This window comes from Dendronephthya gigantea, unplaced genomic scaffold (assembly GCF_004324835.1).
Source record: "Dendronephthya gigantea isolate DGI-Jeju-01 unplaced genomic scaffold, DenGig_1.0 000115F, whole genome shotgun sequence".
NCBI lineage: Eukaryota > Metazoa > Cnidaria > Anthozoa > Malacalcyonacea > Nephtheidae > Dendronephthya > Dendronephthya gigantea.
In genome coordinates, this window is record NW_021163125.1 from 673,637 (window position 1) to 700,976 (window position 27,340).

Consider the following 27,340-nt stretch of genomic DNA (forward strand, 5'->3'; position numbering starts at 1 on the left):
TCGAATGCAATTCAAACAATAGATATAAAGATGTTAATGTAGTTTATCATCTCGTTACCTATTGTTTGAATTGCATTTGAGGCGACAAAAACGCGACGTTTAACTTTGGTTTAACCCATACATTTACTTTTAAAAAGCAAATATATTTTTAACACAATTATTATAATATTCTTGCAGATTACATAACGATGAATCATTTTTACTGCTCTGCACGGGGTCCATAAATTCCAAATTTTGGTTCTAGAATTTAATTTATATCCTTCTGAAAAGTGAAAATTCGCGTCGTTACGAAATCGCATCTAATCTGTTCTTTGATTTTACCCGTCATTTCGTATTTTGACAAGCCTTATGGGCGATACATAATACGACAAACGAGTTGTAATCCAAAGGCAAAGCGATAAAGATAATTTGAAGTGTGTATAATTCCACTCGAAATTAAGACCCTCAGAACCATTAGGATCAATATTTCAGCTGAGTTAACGACCTCGCGAGGCAGGGCTTAACAGCCTGTGTTTTAGCTCTCCGAGGGAATTCACTGGGTTTTTTTTCAAGGAGCTAAATTACGCGCGCCCGTCTGTGTTAGTAGGGAGCTTTTATTAGTAGTGACTACGAGTACGACTACGAGTACGAGATTCGTCATTATCGCGCGTTGTTTGCTCACGCTATCAGCCAAAACTGGTAGTCGTTGGGCTGTAGAGTACGACGGAAATTTGCCAAAAAACTCGTACTCAAAAGCTCAACGACTACGAGTTTTGACTGATGGCGTAAGCGGCAAACAACGCGCAGGAATGACGAATCTCGTTCTGGTAGTCGTACTCGTAGTAACTGCTAAAGCTCCCTATTATTACTCATCTCCGAATCGGTGTTAAATTTAGCCTATAATTATTCCATTGGGTGTTCAATTACCTCGATCTGAACATGACTAAGCAATTTGCGATTGTTGAAATACACGGGGTGTATAAAAAAAGGCGAAACTTAATACTCTAAAATTCATATTGTTCCTATTTAAAAGCAATAATTATAGTATTATAGATATTAGATCTCTGCCAAAATCGCCTTTCTCGCGCACCCAATTTTGTTTGGACAATGATACCACTTATGAACAAGCAAGCTTACGATTGTATAAAGCAAACAAAGTGGATTTTCATGAATATTAAGTGTACATTCATTTCATTGAATGGGACTATAACTCAATTGAGCTATGCCATTTACTGATCAAACACATCGAGTTTATATATCATTGATCTGGTGCACGAAATATTTACATGACGCAATTAACTCTTGTCAAAAAGGACGTAAAATGTTTGAATTTCCTTTTGTTGGATCAAGGTAAAATTTTTCATCGAACTGAAATATGCGCACCGCAGTGAACAGCGAAAAATTCGACTAAAGCCGCAAAAAACCTGAAGTTGAGAGGTCAAATTTCATGGGTATAAATTCTAACCCCAATTTCAATGCTTTTACCGATGAGAATAAAAAAGAAAATAACCCTGTAGATCTAAAATTCCAACAATTTATGCACGCCTAAAAATAAGGCAACCTTGATATTTGTGAATAGATCGTGACGGTATGAAAGGGCATATAGACTTACCTTTGTTGAATTTGGAATAATTTATTCGCTGATAATACCTTCAGTTAGATATACTGCTCGTAAAGTTGATATTAACCTGGGTCAAAAGAAGAGCTGCCAGCGATTTACAAAGTGACCTCAATTGCTCGAGCAGTCGTAGATGTATGTATCATGTGATTTAGATTATCTTTGTCTGACCTCGGATGACTTTTTTGAAATGAAATCGTATCTGTTCAAAAAACGACGCAGGAGTTTATTTGATTTCATTGCGAAATGGAATTTGGGCGAGTTATCGATATTGAATATGGCACAAGAAATGATAAATAATCGTTTTGTTTCATTTTTTTCAGAAAACTAAGTAAAGTTTAAATGAAAGATTTTGACAAACGTCATTTGTTTCACGCTGCACTAGCTGATAATACTCGATTGGTAGTATTAAGCCCAAAAGCATTTCAGTACTTCTAAAAGCCGTGCAACAGACCTAATGGAAAATATTTCGGTCTGTATAATATTACCTATTTAAAGTTTATGGTATACTTCTGTGAGTTGATTAATCGATATACCGATCCAGCCGACAGTTTTGCTCAGGAGTGCTGAAGAGGAAGCTAAAATATCTTTGAAAGTGCAGTTCTTAGAGATTAAAAAGATATATAGCTATATGCATTCGACAAATTTAGGGGTAAGTAATATAAGCCAAAAATAATAATATATTACATTAATTCTGCTGAGCAGCGTAGTCAAGTACTAAGACAAAACAGATTCGGACAAAATGGAATAACGATCGAGTTGTCGCAAATAGAAACAATGCCCTCGTAATTTCTAAAAGAAATGCTTGGCATAACCTAATTTTAAGGGATGTTAATTTGTAGAGAGTGTTTAAAACGCTCAAAAAAGGCTATCGATCTTAATATGTTTGTGTTTCTCAACTTGAGATGCCTCAGGAGTAGAATTGCTTTGGAAATTGCAAGGGAGGTTAGCGGGAACTATAGACTACATAGAGGGTTACGTGATCATCTTTGAAGCTCAACAAAGAGCTTACCTAAATTAAACAGCGTTTCAGTATGTTATAAAGAGATCAGTGGTTATGTTGATTATGTTCGCAATTACAAAACTCTGGTTCAACGTGTCTTTAACAATGACGGGCAATACATTGCCTTGTAGAGCAAATCTACAGCAAATCTGTGTAAGCTATTATACGTAATAAGTGATAATGCAAAAAGAAATACGGTGCCAAGAAATTTAGATGTCCAAATCTGCCGATATTTACGAGGAAGTCAAAATTGGATATACAAGAGACCTAATGTGTGTCATATAGTTTTTATACAATTGCAACGACAGACATTGCTCGGGTATTAACAACATAACTTATCGAAATATATGAAGATGAGAGATTTGCAGAATTTTTGGATTTACTAATCGTGAGTTAAAAAAATTGAAATTTTTTAAATTGAAACTTTTTAAATTACAAGACGCCATTTTGAATTTTAAATGATGCCATGCTACTTGTACCGTTCACATTTAGGAGGGTAGACTAAGGATAAGTGTTTCAAGATGTTCGTTGACTTTTATGGTTATCTTAAATCAGTGAAAAACGAAAGAATTAGAATGTTTTCTTTATTTGGAATCTTGTGAATGAACTCGGGCGGGTGTTTCGTGATATGCATGTTGTCCGGGATCTTCCTAACCAGTTAATGATTTTTTTGACCAATAAACACGCTTTTCTGCACAACGTTCTGACACGTTTTTTGCATATTTATTTTTTGTACAAAGATACGACGACACTTTTAATGGGACTTCTAGTCTTCTCGTTTTTATGACTGTATGACCTTAATTTTCTGCCACCTCATATTTAAAAACAATATTAAATTCTTACAAAGAGAAACAACTTTATTATTATAATATTGTGCGTAATTACAATGATCTATTGTAAAGGCTATTGAAAAAGAGCGTATTAATTGGTCTCTACGCGTATAGTATGTACATGGTGTCGCATTACAAAGACTTAGTAATAGTTAAAGTTTGTGTGCCTAAGCACCCTGATGGGACTCACAGGTGTATAAATGTTTCACATAAGCATTTTTATGCGTGATGACAGTAAAGTTTCGTACCCACAAATGATTTTTATTACAAACAATTACAATTTACAGATGTGGATATAAGTTTACTGAAAGCTCAAGCACCATGACCTTCGAAATGTCCTTTAAATTTTTGTTGACCTATTTAGCATATTATCAGTTGCCCACGAGCAAAACATTCGCGAACAAGTCATTCAAATTTTAACAGAAGGTGATTTCAATAGTTTTGATTTTTTTGGGACACCCTGTATTTTTCAATTCGGGAATTTAGAGAGCGACACGTCTTTGTCAATCTATTTAAGAATAGTTGCATATATAATTTTTATAAGAAGTGCGTAACTGACAATCGAGTACATATCAACTGCCTCGTTTTAAGACAATATGTGTGTACTCGGGAAAATTCGGGAGTATTTTGCTGGCTGATTGTCTTTAAATATGGCAAAAATATAACATTAAATTGTAAAATATATAGCTCAGTTGCAATAACTCGTATTCCGGAATGGATAAATATACCTAAATTACATTATTTACTTTGAAGACTTGGTGGTAGCAAAGGAACAAACCATCTCCTATAAACCTGGGTTGGTGACGTCGTAGTAGCCGGTTTTCTCAACATCCTGCAGTATCGTTACATAGCCATAAATTTGTTTACATAGGTGCTTCGTCATTTCATTCAGTTCAAGGTTTCTCTTCTTTAATGACTTGTTTTCTTTTTCCAGTCTAAAGAATTTCTTCCTGATTTTGATGCTTTTCTGCACGTGCCTTTTCCTTGTTTTGTATAATTGAGCCTGTATAATAATTGAAACATTAATGGTATGAAAAAAGTTAAGATATACGGAGTGTACATCTTAACTTTTCTGAGTTTAGACAGAGGCCTTTACTGTTGAATTTTACTAAATGAACTGATTGAGTATAGGCTTATTTTGAGAAACTCTTTTCCCCCACGCGACTGCCTAAGCTTTTCACATATTGGTTTTGCTTCGACATGTTATTTTATAAATCATAAAAATATTATAAATTATAAAAATAAAAAATTTAAAACAAATTTTCAGCTTGAAAGTTTTGATATCTCCACAATTAATACAATAAAATTGGAAGACATTTTTTTTTTCTAAGTTTAGATCCAGTGTGTTATTGTTACTAAAGTAGTCAGTTGGCTCACACTTAATAGAATATGCATGGTTTGGAGACCACATAAAACTACAATACAACTCATTAGCTATGTTGAGGTAGATTTATGCAAAAAATTGTTTCTTTCTCATCAAATGTCTATTGTATTTTGCACAGATAAACCAATAGCAATCTTATAATTAAAATATTTTTCAAGTCAATGTTAATGAGCTTAGCAAGACGAATGCCAATGGTAAATTTGGCTAAAATACAATAGACACGTGACGAGAAGGGAATCATTTTTTGCATAAAGTGGACAAAAACATATAGTTAAGTTGTATTGTACTTTTATTTAGTCTCCATGTTTATTCTATTAACTACGGTTCACTGCTATCACAGCTATTCAAAAACAATTTTTGGAAGCAATTTAAAGGTAAAGCTACCATTTAAAGACTCTCGGATGATCTTCTTCAAAATTCGCGGCCGTGTCAGTATGACACTATGCAAATTTTGGACTTGGACGATATCTGCTTACCTTAATACGAGAAATTGCGTTTTTGTGTTCTGTAAGCTCGCTTTCTACCAATGGCTTGCACAAAATGCATGGGTTTTGAGAACATTCCACTGTAGCTGGGAACTAGGTGATACAAAAATTCCACTTTTAGTTTCGAGTGCAATTAGTGATAACAGATCGAGACCTTGTGGATGAACGAGAACGAGGATCCTGGTTGTGGCCTCGTAGCCTCGTTTTAGTGTTCTTATTTTCACAGTTATTAGTCAAAATAAGTATTTTTCATGCATGTCTTGATGAAGAAGGATGTTTTACATCTTTGCATGTGGCTAGTGACAGTAGAAATTAAAATCCATCTCATTTATTTTAAGATGGTTCGAAAAGGTCTATTGGGGTGTGCCGAAGATGAATTCGAATTGGACGAGCTTTAAATTTATTCAATGGAGTTATTTCACTGTATTATATTGAAAGATTCATTTAATCCCCCTTTATCACAATTCTTTCTCATCACGTGTTCGTTTCTCTTTTTAAAAATGAATTCGATGTACACAAACTAAAACCAGGACTTTTCTCCGTAAATGATCTTCTTTAGTATAACATCCCTTAATATATTGCTCTTAATTTCTTTAAAAAAATTGGTTGAAAACACCAGTTTTTATGTCATGCAGTGCTGGTGTGAATCTTTCACAAACCGATTTAGTTTGAACGTAGCATTGAAATGATACATTGAAGAATGTTCAGTGGGTTTACCAAAAAATGGTTACCTGACTCCATGAATTGTTTTTGTCTTCTGGTGGTCTTATTCCTCTTTCAGTTGCATCGACGTGTGCTGCCCTCTTCCCTTTGAGCGTCAACTCCTCTTCTTTGGATAATAAAACCTAAAAAAGTACGATGTTTATTTTCCAACTTCCTCTACGTTCTCATCTAGAAGTCGAAGATACAGGAGGTTCCACTTTGAAATCTATTCGCAACATTACCGTGAAGTATCATTATACAAACAATAGGATTGGAACCAAGTGGGGGAGATGATTTAATTGCCTTTTCTAAAAATGTGTAATTAAATATCTGGGGTCAGCTGAAATCTCTGTGTGATGTTTGAGAATATTAATATAAGTTGTTGAGCTGGGTATCCAAACTGTAGAAAAATTGGTCAGTGCCAGTGGCGTCGCCAGCATCGATAAGTGGGGTGGACATATCGATATATTCATGTTCACACACCGTTAAAACAATCAATTTGAAAAGAAATAAATAATGTAAAACACGAGGTCCCCCCCACCTATGAAGCTGGCGACGCCACTGGGCAGTGCACAGCCTGTTACCCCGCCAAAAAGAAAATTTATGAGTGTAACATCAAAGTTCTTGTGATTCTCATTTTACCTTATTAGACTCCTTGCATTGACGTTCTTGCGGTATTTTTCTTGTTTCACTGAACATGTCTGTATTTGACACTGGCTCGTTTGATACCAAAATTTCTTTCATTGAACTGTCTTTTTCTCCAGTGCTAACCTTAAACGAACAAATATTTGCTATTGCAAATATTGAATATTATTTACTAACATTAAGGATAGGAATATAGGTAAATAAAATCATATTATCTTCGTTGCAAAAGTATTCTCTTAGGGTTCTATGAGCCTATATATAATATCCAAAGAGAGAATGTTTTAAAGCATTAAGTCTTTTGACTGCCTTTCTGAATTACCTTACTCACTGTAGCTTTTTTTGAGACACAAAACACTCCGTTGCTTGCAGATCGTGTATTTGCCTTGCCTGTGGAAGATGGTTCTTTCTCTGTAAACTTTAAAGACTATAAAATTGAGAGTTGGATTGTTTTAAAAGAATTGTATGAGTACAATGCATTCGCGGGAATACAAGAAGCTGTATCCCCCCTTCCAGTAGCTGTGCGTCGTTGAATAGCACTATGAATTCTAGTACTTGCTTATACAGTGTAAGTATATCTCATATTATGGATACAAATTTTGAACTCTTGCATTCCCAGCTATCTTTGCGGCAAACATTAAAGTAGTTCAAAATATGTTTAGTACCTGTGCAGTCGCATTTTGATTCCGAGGCTCCTTGACGTCTTTCCTAGGAAAATCTTCTTTTTCCTCTGAATTTGGACGGGAAAAGATTTCTTTGCCAATAGAGCCCAGAACCTAATTAAAATAATTATAGCTCATACTTTTTATGCATTGTCAATTATTTTTCCTCACTTTGAATTCCGCAAGTGGGCTGTCACTTTACACGGTGAAACTGGATTCTTAACGATAAAGCTATAGCATCGATTTACAGTAAAATAGCTGAATTGTGAGTAAATAAATTTTCCTGTGGATTTTGTATTTTCTCTGCTTGCAAAAGGCAGAAAGAGAGCTACAATTCGTACCGTACAGCTTCGATAATTCTACACTGCTAGTCTACACTTCTGCCATTGTTTAATATAATAATACATATAATCAAATCACGCACGTTAGCGTGGAAGAATTCACATGCATGGATAACATCCACCACTATTTCACCTACCATGTTTCGTAGCATATTCAGGCAGTACGTATACCCGCGCAATTCACATCACAGTATCACATAACAGCACAGCAACATGCATACCTCCTTTGACGAGTCGTCATTTCCTGATGTCCCACGAGGTTCTATTTCATTTCCAGAATCATCCGATTTCGTTTCCATAATCGGAGCGGACTTCAAAGATGCCTTTGAAACAATAAAAAATCCTTTGTGGAAATTTTAGGGATGTGTTTTTATGTTTCGAGGCTGTATGTACAATGTGTTTGAGTTTATTGCTTCATTTCATAGCATGCACATAGACCATTTATCTTATATTTACGATACTGAAACATGTGAGAATTGAATTCACCATGTTTTGAAATGGGAAGATCTAGATTATGTTATAGTGGATTAAGATCGCCCACTCAATGAGTTTTAATGCGAGTGAACTTTTAGAATACAGACGTAAATCTCTTATATGCGCTATTCAAAGGTAACAAATATGTGAAGAAGAATGGGTAAAGAAAAAGAGATGGAAGTTAAGTGAGTTGATACGTCTTAACCGAGACTCAACCTAGCTGTCACACTCCGATATATCTTTTTACATGCTTTGCTTTCATGAATGATATAATTGTATTTATGAATTGCTCATGGTGTAAACTAGCTTCACTTCATAGAATGACTTGGCACGAAGGCTCAGTTCGTTCCTAAATCTCTATCAGTTTTTGATGATGAGCAGAAATTACTCATTATAATGATTAGTTATACATTACCTCGCTCTCTGGTTGAGGGCTTTTGGCCCTCCTTCTGTCCCTAAGTTCACGATTCTTCATATTTCCAATGAGAGATAGCTCGTTCTCAGCCTGGGTCGATACCTTCAAGAGAGTTAAGTGATTTGAAGTTAATAGATACAACCAGAAGATAAGTCTTGGTTCGAATGAAAAACACGATTCAATTGCAATAAAACAGAACGCGTAATGTTTTTGGTCCAATAACGAAATCAGTCGAAGCTGTAAGGTCGGTGCACAAATAATTTGGCTTTAAATAAATCAGCACCTTTCGCTATTTTTAAGAAATGTTGCTTTCTATAATCCGTTGTGTCAAACTCATTTTAAAGCTTGAAAAACAATTAAAGACCTACTCTCTTTCACCAGAGTACAGTACAAGTCTCTTCTGGTCAGTAAAACAGTCAATGTAACACGCACAAAATAACTGTGATTGTTATTGATTGCTTCTTTCAAACGTAACACTTCCTGATAACTGCAATGCATGAATTGCATGAACATTCAGGAAATTATAAGAGCAAAGGGCACTCATTGACGTCGTCATTTGTTTTGTATTTAGTGCCATGCAATATCTCTTTAAATGACTGGATTATCACTGCAAATTTCAAGGATATAGTTATTCTTTCCCTCTACAATCACTATATAGTCTTGCAAAATATACTTAAAACATAACACTGTCGTTTTACATTGTAAGTAGCGAGATATAGTTAGCTGCATGGCGGCGGCGTCGAAATGACGTCGTATATATCTTATAAAAAGGTCTCTTTGACCAAATTTAGTAGTAGAAAAAAGAAATTGAATAAAAATAAAAAAAAATTTTAAAAAAACTACATACCTTGCTCTCTTTTACCGCTTTCGTCGCTTTTCGCGAACCTCTTGCCCCGTTCACACGTGCGTCGTTTTCAAAAGACATCGAGTCCTGGATGATAAAGAGAAAACAATGGAAATTTACTACAAAATGTCGACTCTGTTCCTATTGATAATTTTAAAGAACATGATAAAGGACTTTCTGCTATAAAAAGACCTTGAATGGCCGGACAGATTTAAGTCATTAATTAACATTCTATACCGCTTAATTTTTGAATGGGAAATACAAAAGACATAAACTCAAATTTTCGTCGTCTCAGACGATCTATTAGTGACTTTAGAGAAAGTACAGTGCAAACCTTGATGACCAACATACGGTCATGATTCATTCTTCTGTAGCAAAGCTTACTTTCGTAATTTTTTTCGAATTCATGCAAACATTTAAGAAGGATATCCAGCTTTCCTTTCATAACCCGCAAGAAACAACGCTGCTTATGAACTGATTAAGGGAGACATTTTTCTTGTGGCTTTATGAAAAACATCTACACAGTTCTTTCAAAACATTACTGATGTACAGTACTTATTAAATTGAGAAGTTTCCTAGGATAATTTTCATCACCTTCACAATGCCACATTCTTGCTGATTCAAACTCTTGTTTTCTTCACATCCGCCATCATTCAACTCTTCGAGGAACTGATTTTTTTCCATTTCCATCTTCTTCGTAGGCTGAAAATAAAACGAACATAGGACTATATTTTTCTGCATGGAACAGCCTTTCAGATATAGAATCCACGATGCTTGCAGGATAGCCCATTGTCTATGAAATAATACTGCTAAGAGCTAAAGGACGGGAAATCAGAACAATAAGCAGAACTGCATACGGGCCTATGTTTCCTTGACTATTCAGAGTTTTGTACGCTTTTACATATCAGTGGTTTAGGCAATCTCGTTTCCCGAGCCCACGATTCCTCTGGCGAGAGAGTAACGGTATTTTGTATTTCAAAATTGAAACGAGCGAACGACCGATCAGAATCACTTTTGATTTCGATTATCTTAGAACCTTTGTTTTCTCGCCAGAGGAAGCGCGGGCTCGGGGAACAAGATTGTGGTTTAGGTCAGTGAACTCTATAGATACTGTAACGATAACTGACGGTCATCTTACGGGACAAGGTAGCCGCCATCATTGAAGCTAATTTGGACACCAGCTGAGTTTGATACTAAAACTGGTGTCAAAGCAGGGTTTCAATTAGCTTCACCGAGTATCGTTCCAGTTCACATAAATTTCACTTCCGAACCCACAGGGCTCGAAATTTTTATATTATGTTCATAAAAATTAATGACAATAAAAAATAGGCAATGGTTGTTATTGATTTAATAGAAAATGTCTTTGCTAGGAAGCAAGCTAGCTATATTATCAACTTAGTTGGCATTACAGTAGAAAAAAAGGTTAAAAGTATTAATTTTCTCCGTTATTCCAATAAAAATGACCCTATTTCCACCTTTCGGATGAATTAGCCATAGCTGCATGGTATGAACATAATATTCACTACGTTGGCAACTATTCAATATGCATGAATGTATATAGCTATGCACATCTGACGATTCCCGTTTGGAAACGAGCCGAAATTGAACTGAAACTGAACACAGCTTGCGTATAATGTCAAAATGACATACTTTCCTTGAATAGAATAAGACAAATTCGGTGATTGCTAGAGACCATAGTTTGCTAGCCAACCCGATCGAGTTTGATCTCCGAAGTTGTATGCAGACTTTTTAGGATTATATTTTCGAATTTGTACAATCCATTTGCACATGCATCTTGCATCTACGTAGGTTAACTGTAACATTCATTGTCCGATATAAAAATTTAAAGAAGCGTGATGTCTTTTTGCTTTTTTATGGAAAAGAGATCATTTTAACATGCCTTTTTATTCAATGATCAGTTTTATTCAATGAGCTAACAGGATTTAACAACAGTTGCATGTCATATGAAACATTAGAATTCACGCTAGAAATTTTAGTTTCACGTGGCCACGCGTACTGAGACAAGTTTTGAATCAGCGCTAGCGTTGCTCGTTCACTCAACTGTGACATTTTTTCTAAAAAGTCTACGCTGTGATGTAGTTTGCAAGACAAAGCCTTGCCCAGATTGGCCAATGAGGAACATGTTCTGTCTACAAACTTCGTCAAACGAAGACAACTTCAGTCATTACCAGAAATTGGCGGCAAAATGGCTGTCGCTTGGATTCTAATTTTCATTTATCCATGCATAATGGCCTTCGATTTCTACTATTAAATATAGTTAAATTGAGTGAAAATATAGAACGTAAAATCGTCAACCACAGATTTCGTTCGCGGTGTTCGCTGACGTCTAGAACAATAAAGCAACCGTATTGAAACGCTTTGCTAACTGAGTCTTTTACCTTGGGCATTAGGGCATTGCACCAAGTTTAAGAATGTGTTGTTCGAAGTATTGCTGTGATTTCTCAACGAACTTATAAAATCGCTCACATTTGTACGAATATTTTGTTTCGGATTGTTAATGAATTGACGTGTCCGTTTCTGATTGTTCGTGCAATCATTTTGAAAAAATATCAGGTAGTTCAGCTGTGTGTAATTTAAAATATTACGAAAGTAAGTATAATTCGATGTCCAAAGCGTTGCGAAGGCTTTTCTCTTGAAGTAGAGGTCGTGCAACGACGATTTTATGTTTTTTAGTTTTACACTGTATATATTATTAATTTCAAAGGCGAGAGCCATTATGCATGGGTAGAATTCCAATTAATAGTATTCATATGACGCTCATCTTGTCGCAAATATCTGGTAACGAATCACAGGAGATTTCCTAAATGTCTCGTCATCTCCTCTGTGCTTACAGCGGAGCGAACACTGGAGTTTTCTTAGCAAATGTCATTCGTAGAATCGTGCTTGGGGCCAGAAAGCTAGCTTCACACTTGAGCTTGTCGCATATTTTTGCCATGTTTGACGATCTTCTGTGCGTACGCGCTAAAGCAAAGGAGCAGCCTTGCAATAATTCGGCAAAGCGACGACAGGTGTGATTACCCTTCACTTGTGTTTCTTTCCGCATTATCTAACGCCTTGACCTTAGCTTTTGTTCGCCGTACGCAAAAAATTAAAAAATCGTATTGGGCCAATTAAAAACATGCTGAGCAGTTTTTTTGCGCTACGAGTCATATATGGTTGAAAAATTCTCAAGGAACGACATTTGTTGAGCAGAAAGCTCTAGTGTACGCGGGATTTATGAGTTTCTCTAATTTCACTACAGTCTTTACCTTCGATCGATCCGTTTAGAGTGTCTTTATAGCTAAAATTTTCTCACTCTTCGCGCATAAACAAACACGCGATTTGTTCATACGCGAAATATCTATTCAATAAAAATACGTTGCTGAAGAACAAACAAACAAAAATAAACATTTAGACACAACACACACAATATTTTACGATTTTCATAATCTATAAAATTGTAGGTAAAAATATATCCGATAAATAATTTATGACACTAACCTTTGCATTTATCTAGCTACATTCTACTGTAAAAATTTATAAAAAATTATTTGGTTTGGTTACCTGACAGACACCTTCTGTGTCATTTGTCATTGTTTTGCAGCATTTGCCACCAAACTCATCTGTACTTTGGGTTTCTGCACATATTTTTTGTCGTGATGTGGACGCCTAAAATTACATCATTGCGAAGATTGAATTGCTTAATGAATTGCTCTTTGTTTGAGGTCACAGGTGCGCAATATACTGTGTCTATCGGAAAGAATACAATAGATCCCCGATTGCTAGGACTTAGTATGAACAAGGCCCAAATTATTCGACTCAAGCAATGTTAGCTCACAACTAAGCTGTTTTAATTTCTCAAAACCAGTACTTCATCCACTTTTCCAGATCCATGTTCTGATTTCTTCAATATTAATTTCTTGGAGGGATTTTCTGGTTCCACTCTTGGATTCGACGAGCAGGAAAAGTTCTGTAAACAACAACTTAAAACTCAACATCCTTATACAAAATGATTATTTCAGAACTGCATGTTCTCACTTACCGTGTCTCCTTCATCCACGTGTCGCTTACTTTTTGATGGAACAGCCCCTTCTCCCGGCGCGGAGAAATTTTCCTCGTCCACCTTAATTTAATTTAATGAATGCACCAATTGAGAACAAGTTGCAAACCCTTTCCATGCTTGGAAACCGAGCTTACAATAGAGGGAGAAGCGTGAAATAACGCAAGCGCACCTTCCATCTAAATGCCAATTCTTGCGTTCTAGTATGCAGAAGCACATTATCTAGGAGCGCGGACAGAAAACAAAAACTTAATCGTTTACAAACATATGCTCTACAATATTTTAAATCAGCATTTTAAACACACGTATAGATGCTTTAATTGCAGCTTACTTTATCCCACAAAATTTAAATCCCTCTCTACAAATCCTCTTATATATACTTCAGACACCTTAAATCTCTCCCGGGGCTATCCGCGTTATACTAAAAACCTTAACTGAATAGCTTTTAACGATTTCTTAGAAAATAAACTTAACTGAATAATTTTATGTTCAGTGTTAAGAAGTAGATTGGCTTTCAACAACAACGCGCATGCATTTCCATTTTAATTGACCAGCATTTTAAACCATTCATGTGCACCTCATAATTTAGTTATCAACCTAATCTTTATTCACAGTCAACTTACCACTGGCATTTTTGAAGTTGCACATTCTTTGTCGTAGCCATCATTGTTCTCTGCGATGTCAGGGCAAACCTCGACAAATATTTGTATGATCTTTATTTTAGTCGCGACATCCTCAAATGCCTCCATGAGTTTAAGGAAAAACTTCAACGGGATCTTTTCCAGCACCGATTTCTAATTGTTAAAAATATTTAGAAAATTAGGGAAGTTGACAACAAAGAACAACGAAGCGAACTTAAACTATTTTTTATATTTGAATACGTTTATATGTGGTTATCATTCACCTTGCAATTAGCTATATAACGTGTAAATTATATAACTTCAAATTTTCCTCCAAACGTGAAAAACCTGTCGGGCAAGTGCAATCTTACTTTCCATGCATTTCTTTTCAGAACTTTTTTTCTGTATAAACTAAATAACTTAGCTTCCCTATAGACGTTCTGTAAAAATTAGTTTACAAAATCCCTGATCACAATTAACTCCTATATTTATTAAGGTTTTTTAAATGAAGTGATCATATATAATAAACTACCTCATAAATTCTTTGTTGGCTTCATTAATTTAACGAGCATGCCTGCATCAAATATTTTAACCAATTGCAGGAAAAAAATTTAATATATATGACTTCATTTAAGTTAATATAGTTACTCGCAAAGTCCAAGAGACAAATAAAAGCAAATACATCTACATATAATAGGTAAAGTTAACCAATTTTCACGATACCCATGCACGCGTGTACATCGGCACTCTTAGAATTAAACTTGTGGTGTATAATGCGGTCGTGATATCACATTCTTGTTATAGCCCATTTGGTTACATGAAAACTTATTTTGTTAATAAAGTCCATATTCTCTTAAAATGCAGAGTCATTTCCGATATGGAAATTTCAACAGTCGCGTGATTTCTTTAGATATGACATATAATTGAAGTATTCGCTTCCCTTCCTGGAAGTAATTTTCCTGAAGTCTCACTTCCCAGAAGGGCTTAGATTACTTCCTCGAAAAAATGTAAACTGTATAATTCGCTTCCCTTCCTGGAAGTAATTTTCCTGAAGTCTCACTTCCCAGAAGGTCTTAGATTACTTCCTCGAAAAAATGTAAACTGTATAATTATTATATGATAAATAGTTGGCACAATGGCCACGGATCACCGTTCTAATGTGAATCGCTTTGGGATTTTCACATATATAGGACTCCTTGCATGAATATACGTTGTGCATATATTATATACGGATGATGCAACTTTTTGAATATATATATATACGGTATGATGTGGCGCGGATCAAGTGGATGGACTCATTAATGCAATGTCAAAGTGGGTTGTATATAGCGATCTAGAGTACGTTTGTGTTGTATTTTTTTCGTTGTAGTGACACTTCTCGTTACAAACGTTATATATACATGCACTTAGGCCTATCGCACAGCGTATATCATTCAAGCGATCGCGTTAAAGCTAATTAAGATCATATACAGGTTTAATACTTTCGCTACTTAGTAAGTCTTAATATAATAACCTGATCTTAAATATGGCCGACAAAACTTCGTGCTTCAGTAAGTGTAGTCAATTAAAGAAACAGTGGGTCATAATAATTCATATGTATCATTACGATTATAGGGTATCATTGATACTATTAAAACATATATATAGAGTAGTATACCGGATTATTCCATTTAAGCGTTTAGTCGTATTTAAAAGAAGTCATACATGCAATTACGATGAAATGCGATGTTGAGTTGTCAAACAATTGTTGAGTCTGGCATGCAATTGTCAATAAATTATACAACCAGCCGTTTCTAGCTACATATACAAATATCTGTATATATATAAATTTGACATTATAATAGAATACAAGGCTTATATCAGTGTCATTCTCATTACAGTCCCAGGGATATAAATAAAAGTGTATAGGTACGCGTGTATTTGTTATGGCGAATGCAACGTAGAATATTTTATTTCATGCACTCACATGTACCGACGTCGACAAACATTGTTAGTTTAACAAACACTGTCAAGGAATGGAGCAATCAAAGTTGCAAGGCCAGCCTTACAATATAATGATAACTTAGTATTACGTTAAGCGAACTTTCAGTCTAATATTGATGTATTCAGCTAAATATGACTTGAATTAAGGACAATATAAGCGGTTCGTTATAGCTAGATGTATACTCACCGAAGAGTTCTTCACTGATTTCTTTAGGGAATTCCAATGTCCTATCATTTCTTGAGATTGTTGCCTTTGACACTTTCCCTTAATATTTTCTTCGTAATAGCGAAGCATTTCGTCGGCAATCATTCCTTTGGTTAACGACAAAGCGTTAGTCGTGTACAACAAGGACAAACTGCATACATTTATGCCTTCGCTTTGTAGAATGCTATTATGGCCAACAATCGTAGATAAATCGCACGTATTTTCAAAGGCAATACCCTCGCATTTTTTAACTTTTTGCCTCGACATAACGACGTACAACTTTGTTGTAAAACCTTTGGTTCATTCAGATAAATACAACATGTTCAGGGAGTTACATCAACTTTCTAAAAATAAATTAGGCTATATAGCTAGGCAGCTGTTGACGTCGAAAACCCGGTTTTCATGGTTACGTAGTAAATATTTTGATCTGCACCAAAAGCATGTGATATTTTGTGATATTTCTACGTTTAGGAACGAGACATTTCGCATTAAATTTCACAGTGCATTATATACGCGATGGAAAATAAATCGATAATTCTTTATCATGACATGCAGACTATAGACTGACGCCTGTATTCAAAAAGCTCATTCACACTCATACTCATTGAGTGTGACATTTAGATTTTGTTAATTCTGATAAATGAGAAAGTTTTTTCTGAATGAATGGAAAGATATAAGGTAAATTACTGAAAATCAAGCCCCTATTCGACTAGAAATACCGCCATGGAAACGCAATGAGAAGATTAAGATCGCCCACTCAATGAGTTGAGGGTGAGTGAGCTTTTAGAATACAGGCGTGAGTCCCAAAATATCATCTTTTCATAAAAAAGGGGCAGCATGCATGGCAGCGTCTCCAAACAAACAACTTCGCTTGGGTAAGGCTGAGCTCTAAAAATTGACATCACAATTACAGAAAACCATGCTGGAATTGTTTGTAAATTTGACTCATAGTAATCACCGAGATTGTATATATGCATGGTTACTAATAACTGCACGTGGCAATCGATAGGAATGATTGCCACGAAACCAATGTTGTTTCGGCGAGGCTTTGAAAAACAACCATGTCTTAGTAAAATCACAATAAGAATGACATTCTTCTTCCTATCTTGCATATACATTTGGAAAAATAACAAAGTATTTTGGTTTCATTGGTGCAAATACTGTCGCATGATTTATTTAAATAGATTCCCATACAAATTCCAAACTCTTTCATAGAATACAAGTTTTAAACAAGGAAGAAAACTAAATGGTTACTGACTTAATTAACTGAAAACGAAGTTAGAAGAACGCCCATATAAATTGAGGCTATATATTGACGTACGTTTAATCTTCACTGTGAGTTTCCGGAAAACAATGTATATAATTTCGGAATGTAATAATTTTGGTAAATACCTGAAACCTAATTATGTGTGCATAGGATATATAGCAAAGTGATGATTATACGTCTATTTTAATGCAATCGTACATATAGTTAATGGTAATTATCGTAGCTATATATTTATTTAAGGTAATATCCGCAAAGTTTCTGCATGCATGAGTATTGAAATATTACAATAATTAAATAGTATATATATATTTGCATCACAGTTCTCGAGCATCAGCCAGTCCTTGACGACGCCTTGTCAAATGATCAATATTCTCACTAAGACGAGCAAGCAGATTCTGAACATTACCGAGGCGCTGTCCCATTTGGTCTGGTGAGTTGCTCGACATTTCAATGAATTCCTGTTAAATTTAAAAAGCTTAGGCATTATGTTCGCATTGCATGCTACCGTAAGTGTATAATTATTGTGCATACCTGCATAATCTTATAAGCTGTTTCCTCCACTTCTTCTGATGTTTCCTCTATATCAATCGACACTTCCTCCCACTCATGCAACTTTTCTACTTGCATTTGAGTTTGGGTAAATAGGTTGTACTTATCAGTCTCCAATTTTTCTTTTTTGGTTTTCACTTCACTTAATTCAGCCTGTAATTTCAATTTTTCTTCCTAAAGTTGATTAACACCTCATGTTCAAAATCCTTGTAATGCATTTGCAGAGTTTCATTCCTTCATTAAATTAACTTTGAACTTTGTATACGTGCTGGGGCTAGCGACTTTTTTTTCACATCATACAAATTGGACATGGACAGGTGATTATTCGGAGGAAACAGAGGAGTTTTAACTATTATTCACATCGGAATCGGTCGGAAGTGATACCTAAAATTTGCTAAATTTTTCATTGTACGAGATTATAAATGGTCCTTACGAAATAGAGCAAAATGCTTTTATTAACCTGATATTGCCGGATCTTGTTCCTGAGTTTTCTTTTCTGAAGTTCTTGTGTGACCGCGGAATTTAAACGTTTACGTTTTTCTTTGGAATCGGTACTTTCCCGCGCTTTCTTTGGAGGCTATAAATGAATGTGAAATACAACTTAATTAGTTAGCAAAACAACGCGCTTCTTGCATTCGAGAAAATGGAAGTTCTCTGCAAATAACGAGCATATTATGCATGTATTTCGTTGCTAAATTCGTAATCTTCAACATGCTAGGATTTAACAGGCTTTGAAAGCGTGTTTTGTTTAGCCCTCAGTCCTCAGTATAAAATTCATACCATGCCAGTAATACGCTACTATGTATAGAAATACTAAAAGTATAGGACATATCCCATTTTACTGTGACATACAATTGTCTTTTTTACCGCGATCGGGCCAAACTCTTTCGATGGTTTCTTGATCTGGAATATTAGTATAATAATAATTTATAATGGTTTATCATTTCTTACTTTGTATACTTTTTACCATAACAATCTAATATGCACATTTCCTGTTGTACAACGTAAATTTATAAAATAATATCATACCTTTTGACTTATAGCCTTGACGGATTTATTACGAGACCGAATTCTTTCATTAGATTCACCCGTTGCTGTTACGTTCATCACGTCTGATTTTTCCAACGGTTTTAAAACCTGGAATGTTTTTAAAATTTATCTTATCGCTTCAAATGAATGTCGTTTGTAAATATTACTGCTATTATTGTAAACCATATTTATGGTGCCAACCATAAAATACAAAACACATCCCATGCACTCGTTACTATAACAACTAATCTATTATCCGCTCTTCCATTTGTATGGTATTCCCGGGTATGCCAAGAAGCGGTGCTCGCCCGCTATTCTTAGGGGTGTGTAGCAAGTAAAATTTTATGTCGCCGTTATACGTATTTAATACCAAATGTACAAGATTTGATACAAGAAATAATTAAATAATATTATGCAGAGTTCGACTAACTTAATTCGAAGTTTTAAAATAAACACATGTAGCTATATCTATTAGAGAACGTCATGCCCAAGAAGTAAAATACCTCAGTTGGTTGAACATTCTTCCCGAATTCTTCGTGAGATCGGATGTTCCAGTTAGATCGAACTGTTCTTGCTACCATCATTGATCCGGACTTCTCTGCAGAGGGTTTTGGCAACTGAAGAATATAAGCATATCACTACTATATATTAGGTACCATTCAGTACTATGCTGTTTATACCATGACTCAAAACGAGGATTACCTCAATTGGTTTAATATCATGATCATCACATTCATTTTCACTGCGAGACCAAATCCTTTCATTAGCTTCATCTGCTTGTGTTATCATGATCGAAGCGGGCTCCTCGAAAGGCTTAGAAACCTTTGAAATATGAACGGTCAACACAGTAGGTGATGTCATTTAACGTATATACCTAATAAATGATTACTGTGTAATTTCGCTTGCTTGGTCTTTACGGAGAAATATCATTAGTCGACTTTAGGTAAAAATCTTGCCCCACATGCATGCAGGTTCTGCTTGTACGAAATAACCTATATAAGTCTAATTTTTTTTTTGGCAAAGACCAAGCGATCAAGTTTGGTAATTATTTAAACCATCGGCATTATTTTTCATGCCGTACTTCATTTTCTTCCGCCCTTCCAAAATCGTTTGACAGTATACGGCCAATGAAACCATGTAGAAAAACACTAAGTGAAATAATCTCACTTAAACCTGGTTTTCACCACTCATAGATAGACGCCGATGCTTGGCGATGCTGACTTGGTAGCAGTCGGCGAGTATCGCAGAAAGGCGGTTCTCATCAACATAATCTGTCGGTTCTTCGTGTATTTTGGACAAGAAGGCAGGACAAATTAGAACACTGGGTTCGAAATTAGGATGATTAGCGTTTTACGATTGTCGGCGAAGTCCGTAAATGCGGTTTTCATAGTTTTAACAGTCGCAGCCTATCTGCGACAAACGCCGATCATCGTAACAAAACATTTTTTTTTGTTTTGCTACGATTGTCGGGGACAGCTGCAGATGCATTACGATGAGCGGTTTTCACCATTTACGATGCTCGGCATCTGTCGTAATTTTGATATCGGGAGTATCGCCGACTATCTGCTATTGATGAAAACCAGGCTTAAATATAGTTCTTACGTACGCCGTAAGCTCCCATTCTTTCATAGTATTCGTCCGATTCTTTCATCATCTTTGTGCCGAGCTCTTCGGAGGGTTTTGAAACCTTGTACGAAAAATAATCTAGCCGTTATTATCACTTACTTTTATATCTGCTTATATAACATTACAAATCTCAACGGGACTTTTCGCAGGGTTGTGAAACCCAGATTTTGTCTTAACATTTGACACCTATTATTTTGCTTGTCTACCAATTAAGGGCTAATTGGCCTTGTTAATTCAGTCTGTAAAATGTCAGCTAGACTATAAGGTTTCTTGCTATAAAACAGTCATAGCTTATACATCACATTTTGGTCGCGTCGAATTAGATAAGCAGACTTCGGCTAACTCAATTTGAAGTTTTGAAATAAACACATCTATTTACAGTACACCATGCCCAAAATAGTCATTGATTGAAAATAGGTAAAAAGTAAAAGAAAATGCTTAGTCTTTTTTTTTAATTTTGCTTTTAAATAATATATATGCATAAGGAATAAATCATTTGTCCAAATTTTGGATTGTCAAAATTCAGGATGTTAATATAAATTTTGTGGATATTCTTATGTCACATCTATATGTTTCAAAACCTAGAAAATTATGTAGCTACAAAATTATGTACAAGTATTTATATTCGCTTCGACTTTTTTTGTCATCAATGCTGAGCTGGACTTTTCATGATGCAGATATCGAAACCTGAAATATTTTAAATTACCATAGTTTTCACGGTCTATGGTTATTCATCTATAAATGAAACTACCATGAATATCACACCTGAACGAAACTCTTTATTTATTGAAACAAAGCATGTCGTGCGATTTCTGAGCATGATTTTTCTTGAATTGTAAAGTAAAATACCTCAATTGGTTTAACATTCTTTCCGAATTCCTCGTGAGATCGGATCTTCTCATTAGATCGAACTGTTCTTGCTACCATCATTGATCCAGACTTTTCAGATGGTTTTGGCAACTGAAGAATATGTATCAATACAAAATTACTATTCAGTGTAGTATACTATTTATACGATAACTCAAAACGTAGATTACCTCAATTGGTTTAATATCATGATCATCATATTCATTTTCACTGCGAGACCAAGTTCTTTCATTAGCTTCATCTGCTTGTGTTATCATGTTCGATGCGGGCTCCTCGAATGGTTTAGAAACCTTTGGAATATGAACAGTTAATCTAGGTGATATTCATTTAACGTATATCTATATACATAATAAATTATTATATATACTGCATGTGTATTGAACTGTTATCAATTTCGCGTGCTTGGTCTTTATGGAGAAATGTTATTAGTCGAACTTCTGATAAAAAGCTTGCCCTACGGACTTAATTTGCTTGTACGAAATAACCTAGGCTGATATTTTTCAGCAAAAACAATTGGGCTTATTGAAAATCTGAATTAGTGTAATATCGTTTTCACGTACGCCGTAAGCTCCCATTCTTTCATAGATCTCGTCCGTTTCTTTCAACATGTTCGAGCCCAGCTCTTCGGAGGGTTTTGAAACCTTGTATGAAAAATAATTTAAGTACTAGTTATTATTATTTAAGAATATCTACTTAACTTCACAAATCTCAATGGACTCTTCGCAGAGTCTTGAAACTCGGATTTTATTTTTTAACATCCGATAACCATTAATTTGCTTGTCTATAAATAAACGGCTAGCGCTAATTGACCTTGTTAATTCGGTCTGTAAAATGTCAGCTAGAAGTCTTCTTGCTATCACACAGATGCCTTAGCTTATATAGCTACATCGCATTTTGGTCGCGTCGAATTAGATAAGAAGACTTCGAGTCACTGAATTTCAGTGAAGTTTTGAAATAAACACATTTATCTACAGTAAATCATCCCCAACACAGTCACTGATCGAAAATGGGTAAAAAGTAAAAGAAAATGCTTAGTTTTTAATTTTTTTTAAATTTTGTTTTTTAATTGTATGTATGAGGAATAAATCACTTGTCGAAATTTTGCGTTTACGGAATGTTGATATTTGTGGATATTCTTATTTCACATACGGCTATATGTTTGGCATGCAATTCATTCTGCATGCAATACCATGAAAGGAGAATTATTGTTAGATCCAGTTTTCCCGTCCGTGCCATTCATTCCTGACCGCATGATAGAGTTGGGCTCTTTGGATGGTTTCAAAACCTAGAAAATTATGTAAATAAATATCATTAAATATTCGCTTCAACGTTTTTTTCTCACCGATGCTAAGCTGGACTTTCACCATGCAGAAATCAAATTTGAAATGTTATAAATTACCATAGCTTTTCGCGGTTTATGGTATTACCTAATTGAAGCTACCATGCGTATCACAACTGATGTAAACTCTGTATTGAAACAAAGCATGTCGTGCCATTTCTTGAGCATGCTTTCTCTTGAAGTGAAAACTAAAATACCTCAATTGGTTTTACATTCTTTCCGAATTCTTCGTGAGATCGGAACTTCCTATTTGATCGAACTGTTCTTGCTACCATCATTGATCCGGACTTCTCTGCAGAGGGTTTTGGCAACTGAAGAATACAAATTACGTATTAATACAAAATTACTATCCTGTATCATAGTATGTTATTTATGCGATAACTCAAAACGTAGATTACCTCAATTGGTTTAATACCATGATCATCATATTCATTTTGACTGCGAGACCCAATCCTTTCATTACCTTCATCTGCTTGTGTTATGTTCGACGCGGGCTCCTCGAATGGCTTAGAAACCTTTGAAATATGAACGGTTAATCTAGGTATATATATAATATTCATTTAACGTATATCTATCTATATACATAATAAATTATTATACTGTGTATTGAACTGTTATTAATTTCACGTGCTTCTCTTTATGGAGAGATGTTATTAGTTGAACTTCCGATAAAAACCATGCCCTACGGACTCGGCTTGTACGAAATAACCTAGGTCTGATATTTTTGAGCAAAAACCAAGCGGGCTTGATAATTAATAAACCATCAGCATGAGTTTTCATATTCTACTTCATTTTTTTTCCTCCGCACTTCCGAAAGTTTTTTAATGTTATAGCATGAAGAAAAAATAAATAAGAAGAAAATAATCTGAATTAGTGTAATATATCGTTTTCACGTACGCCGTAAGCTCCCATTCTTTCATAGATTTCGTCCGTTTCTTTCAACATGTTCGAGCCGAGCTCTTCGGAGGGTTTTGAAACCTTATATAGAAAATAATTTAGGTCAATATTATTTACCTTTATATATATCTACTTAACTTCACAAATCTCAACGAGACTCCTCGCAGAGTCTTGAAACCTGGATTTTGTCTTAACATTCAACACCCATTATTTTTCTTGTCTATAAATCAACGGCTTATTGACCATGTTAATTCAGTCTGTAAAATGTCAGGTAGACTATAAGGTTTCTTGCTATAAAACAGATGCCTTAGTTCTATCTTATACTAATACATCGTATTTTGGTGGCTTCGAATTAGATGATGAGATGATAATATACACTTAATGTATAATCCGAGGGAAATATAGTGAATTTTGTTTTTCCAATTAGAGTCTGAATGTTTCCCGAGACGAAGCCGAGGTGTAGCGAACATTAAGTGTTTTGTTATATAGGAACAAAAACATACATGTTACACGACAATTTCATTTCAAAAAACTTTGCGGGCAACAATATTTCACTTGTTTGCCTGGCGGGAAACATTGCATTTATTTAAAGTCATGTGACTACGAATGAACCAATCACATTTAAAATACACAGAACCTATATAACAGTGAAGTTTATCATCTAATTATATCCATTGTTTGAAGTGCATTTGCGCGATCAAACAGCGGGACGTATAACCTAAGCCATATATATATTTTACAATACAGCCCCTTTGGAATATTTCAAAAGCTAGAACAACACTTTATCGTCGTTTATGGTTTAGGTATATTTTCTAATGTTTGCGATAATTATGAAAAAACACAACAATGTCATATTATCGCATAGCATATGCAGTAAAACAAAGTAAAAATCATGCCCTAACTCGAATCTTAACTAACATAACAAACCATGTCATAGTATCTCTATGTATATCATCATCTGATATTGCGCAATTTTCCCTACAACTATGGTATCTCATAATGAAGACGAATTGCATGACCTCATTTCGTTTTGTGTTAATTGCACGATTAGTTTCATGATTTTCATCTGCCTTTGTAACTAATACACTGGCAGACTGTTTGGTAGTCTTTAAAACCCTTAATGTTTTGCAAATTTTACATTATTTATAAACGCTTCTCATACATCACAATCATCACTACATCACTAACTAATACATCACAATTGCACTATCAATCTAACAACGTTAAAAAGTAATAAAAATCATGCATACCACTGCAGTTGTTCCATTGTCATTGCCTGGTTTTCCATCAGATTCCATTTTCTCTCCATTTTCCATCGCTTTTGTTGTCAATTTTGGAGCGAACTCTACGGAAGGGTCTGAAACCTGAAATAATTCGGTGTATCAGTTTTTATCCTGCTTGTGACCACCCAAAAAAGCCTGAATCAATGATAATCACATATGCTGCCGAGCTGAAGTATTTCATAGCTTATGCTATTTAAAGAGTAAAAGGGAAGTAAAAATGTAGATTACCTCAACTGGTCTAAAATCGCATTCTATAATATCGCATCACTAACGATACCTTATTGGTTGATGTAATATCATTTTCACGTCCGCTCGGAGGCCCAACCTTTTCACGAGTTCCCACGGTTGTCGTGGCGGACTCTTTGCGCAGTTTGGAAACCTGCAATTTTTATCCTGCATTAGACAATCATTATGCTTTGTATGTGTATGAATTAACCCTACCAAAATGCCTTCCTCAAAGAAGTTCACATACAATTAACATAAAAATGTACCACCGAAAAATATTTAAAAGTGATGTCACATATCTTTCAGGTAGCATATGTATAGCCAGGACGCAGAGCTTGTTACACTATTGAGAAATTTTGACACGGCAAATATTTGCCCTGTCAAATATTTTATCCCGTTTTCCCCTTCTCGTTATAATGGACTTATTTGAAATAAGGTAGTTAAAAAGTCACGCAAAACGATGCCAATGTCGACATTTTTGGAATAATCAATTCTAAAATAAATAATCAGTCAAAAAAAGTTTTAGCGATAATATATATAGTAAACGATATATAAATTGATGACCTCACATTATTGCAGGTTTTGCAATCTCCAAGAGAATCAAATCTGGTCATAGCAGCATTAACAGGTGATCATGATGGAAGACTGGGTTTTCATATGGATCGTGAAAACAATCATAGGGAAATACCACAATCACGCGGAAAATTAACCTGTTCATTAAGTAATCTGGCGAATAGGTTACAAATTTAAGGATAAAATTTAACGGCATGGTGATAGCCCCCCATGCAAGTAGCCTACCTTACATAGACGCTGAAAAAAACGATACACCGTCTCGTCTCGTCTCGTCTCGTCTCACAATTATTCGAATATTTGTAGCCCGAATGTTGGCGCCCGGAAGTAATTACTATATAGCGTCTGCGCGCAGGCTACCCACCAAGCTATCTTCCATTGAAAATCACATGTATCGTTGCATTATGTTTCTTACTTTCCTTATTTTAGGTCTGCTATTTTTATTCTTGCGCCCATTGCCTTCGCCACTTGGAATATAACAACCAAAATGATTTTTTTCACACAGTTCTTTGAACTCTCCTAACAGTTGTCCCAAAAGCGCGAACAGTTCCTTTTTTATCACAGGTTTGTAATTGATTAAAATATTTTTTCACGTCAGAGATATTGCACGAAATTGGATTAAATTGGCACCGTATATTCATTTGGCGCAATTACATTGGCACAGCTTCCTCGGGCGTAATCGATATTGTACCCGCGTTCGGCTTAGGGAAAATCATTGTTACTTTACTGCCTATACCTTTATAACTGTATTGGCTAGTTGATGCCCCTTGTTCAATGAATTCTTTCGTCTACTTTTTCTACGCTTCTTGGCTCTTTTGGTCGAAGTTGTTTCACAAACTTTGGATGGAATAATAAGCTGGAATAAATTGAAACAACTAATTCACTGAGATCTTGCTAATGTTTTTTTCTGACTCTACCCGGCTCTAAAAAACTACTGCATTCGTTACCTCATTAGATGTATTCCTATTTGCAGGTTTCTTTGCCTTAAAATAAGTAGCTTGATGGGCTTCAATCTGCCCCAAAAAAGGTTTCGGCTCTTCCAAAGGTGCAGCGATCTTAATTGGAGGGAGAAACAAAATTGAAGAATAGACAATACTTTTGTTTCCTGGATTTTTCGCGGCACGTTAAACTTTATATGTATTTTTATTGTCGCGTGTTTGTACATAACAAAATAACGATATGATCTAAAAAATATTCCTAACTCCTCAGGTTTCGTTTCAAAAAGTAAAATCATTCAAAAAAATGTAAAAAAATGTTTTCTCGAAATCAAGGTTGAAATAAAGGTTGGCAAAGATCTTCGGAGTTTCATTACGACTATAATAAAATTTCATTTACTTCTTTACTCGCTATCCGCAATTCAGTTATCCTGTTTACCGATTGCCTATTTACTCTTCCATATTTTGCGATATTGAGATCGTGGTTTTCCCCATAGTATGATTTA

General features: G+C 35.1%; 2 protein-coding genes across 2 annotated transcripts; both read right to left on the reverse strand.

Annotated features, from left to right (window-relative positions):
• Positions 1–3,479: 3,479 nt before the first annotated feature.
• Positions 3,480–16,592, reverse strand: LOC114535272. The gene is made up of 15 exons (XM_028556644.1): positions 16,230–16,592; positions 14,063–14,233; positions 13,422–13,502; positions 13,251–13,349; positions 12,944–13,048; positions 9,974–10,081; positions 9,383–9,466; positions 8,536–8,637; positions 7,868–7,969; positions 7,309–7,419; positions 6,966–7,070; positions 6,644–6,772; positions 6,031–6,144; positions 5,291–5,392; positions 3,480–4,433 (listed from the first exon to the last, which is right to left on the reverse strand). Exons 1-15 carry the CDS (start codon positions 16,512–16,514, stop codon positions 4,215–4,217), a joined length of 1,917 nt encoding a protein of 638 aa, XP_028412445.1. The 5' UTR covers positions 16,515–16,592; the 3' UTR covers positions 3,480–4,214.
• A 1,423-nt stretch (positions 16,593–18,015) lies between these two features.
• LOC114535301 lies at positions 18,016–23,162 on the reverse strand. Its single transcript, XM_028556671.1, has 9 exons — positions 23,122–23,162; positions 22,775–22,870; positions 22,146–22,226; positions 21,756–21,875; positions 21,568–21,678; positions 19,093–19,200; positions 18,916–18,966; positions 18,524–18,640; positions 18,016–18,237 (listed from the first exon to the last, which is right to left on the reverse strand). The coding sequence occupies exons 2-9, from the start codon at positions 22,835–22,837 to the stop codon at positions 18,016–18,018; spliced, it is 873 nt and encodes a 290-aa protein (XP_028412472.1). The 5' UTR covers positions 22,838–22,870; positions 23,122–23,162.
• Positions 23,163–27,340: the final 4,178 nt, after the last annotated feature.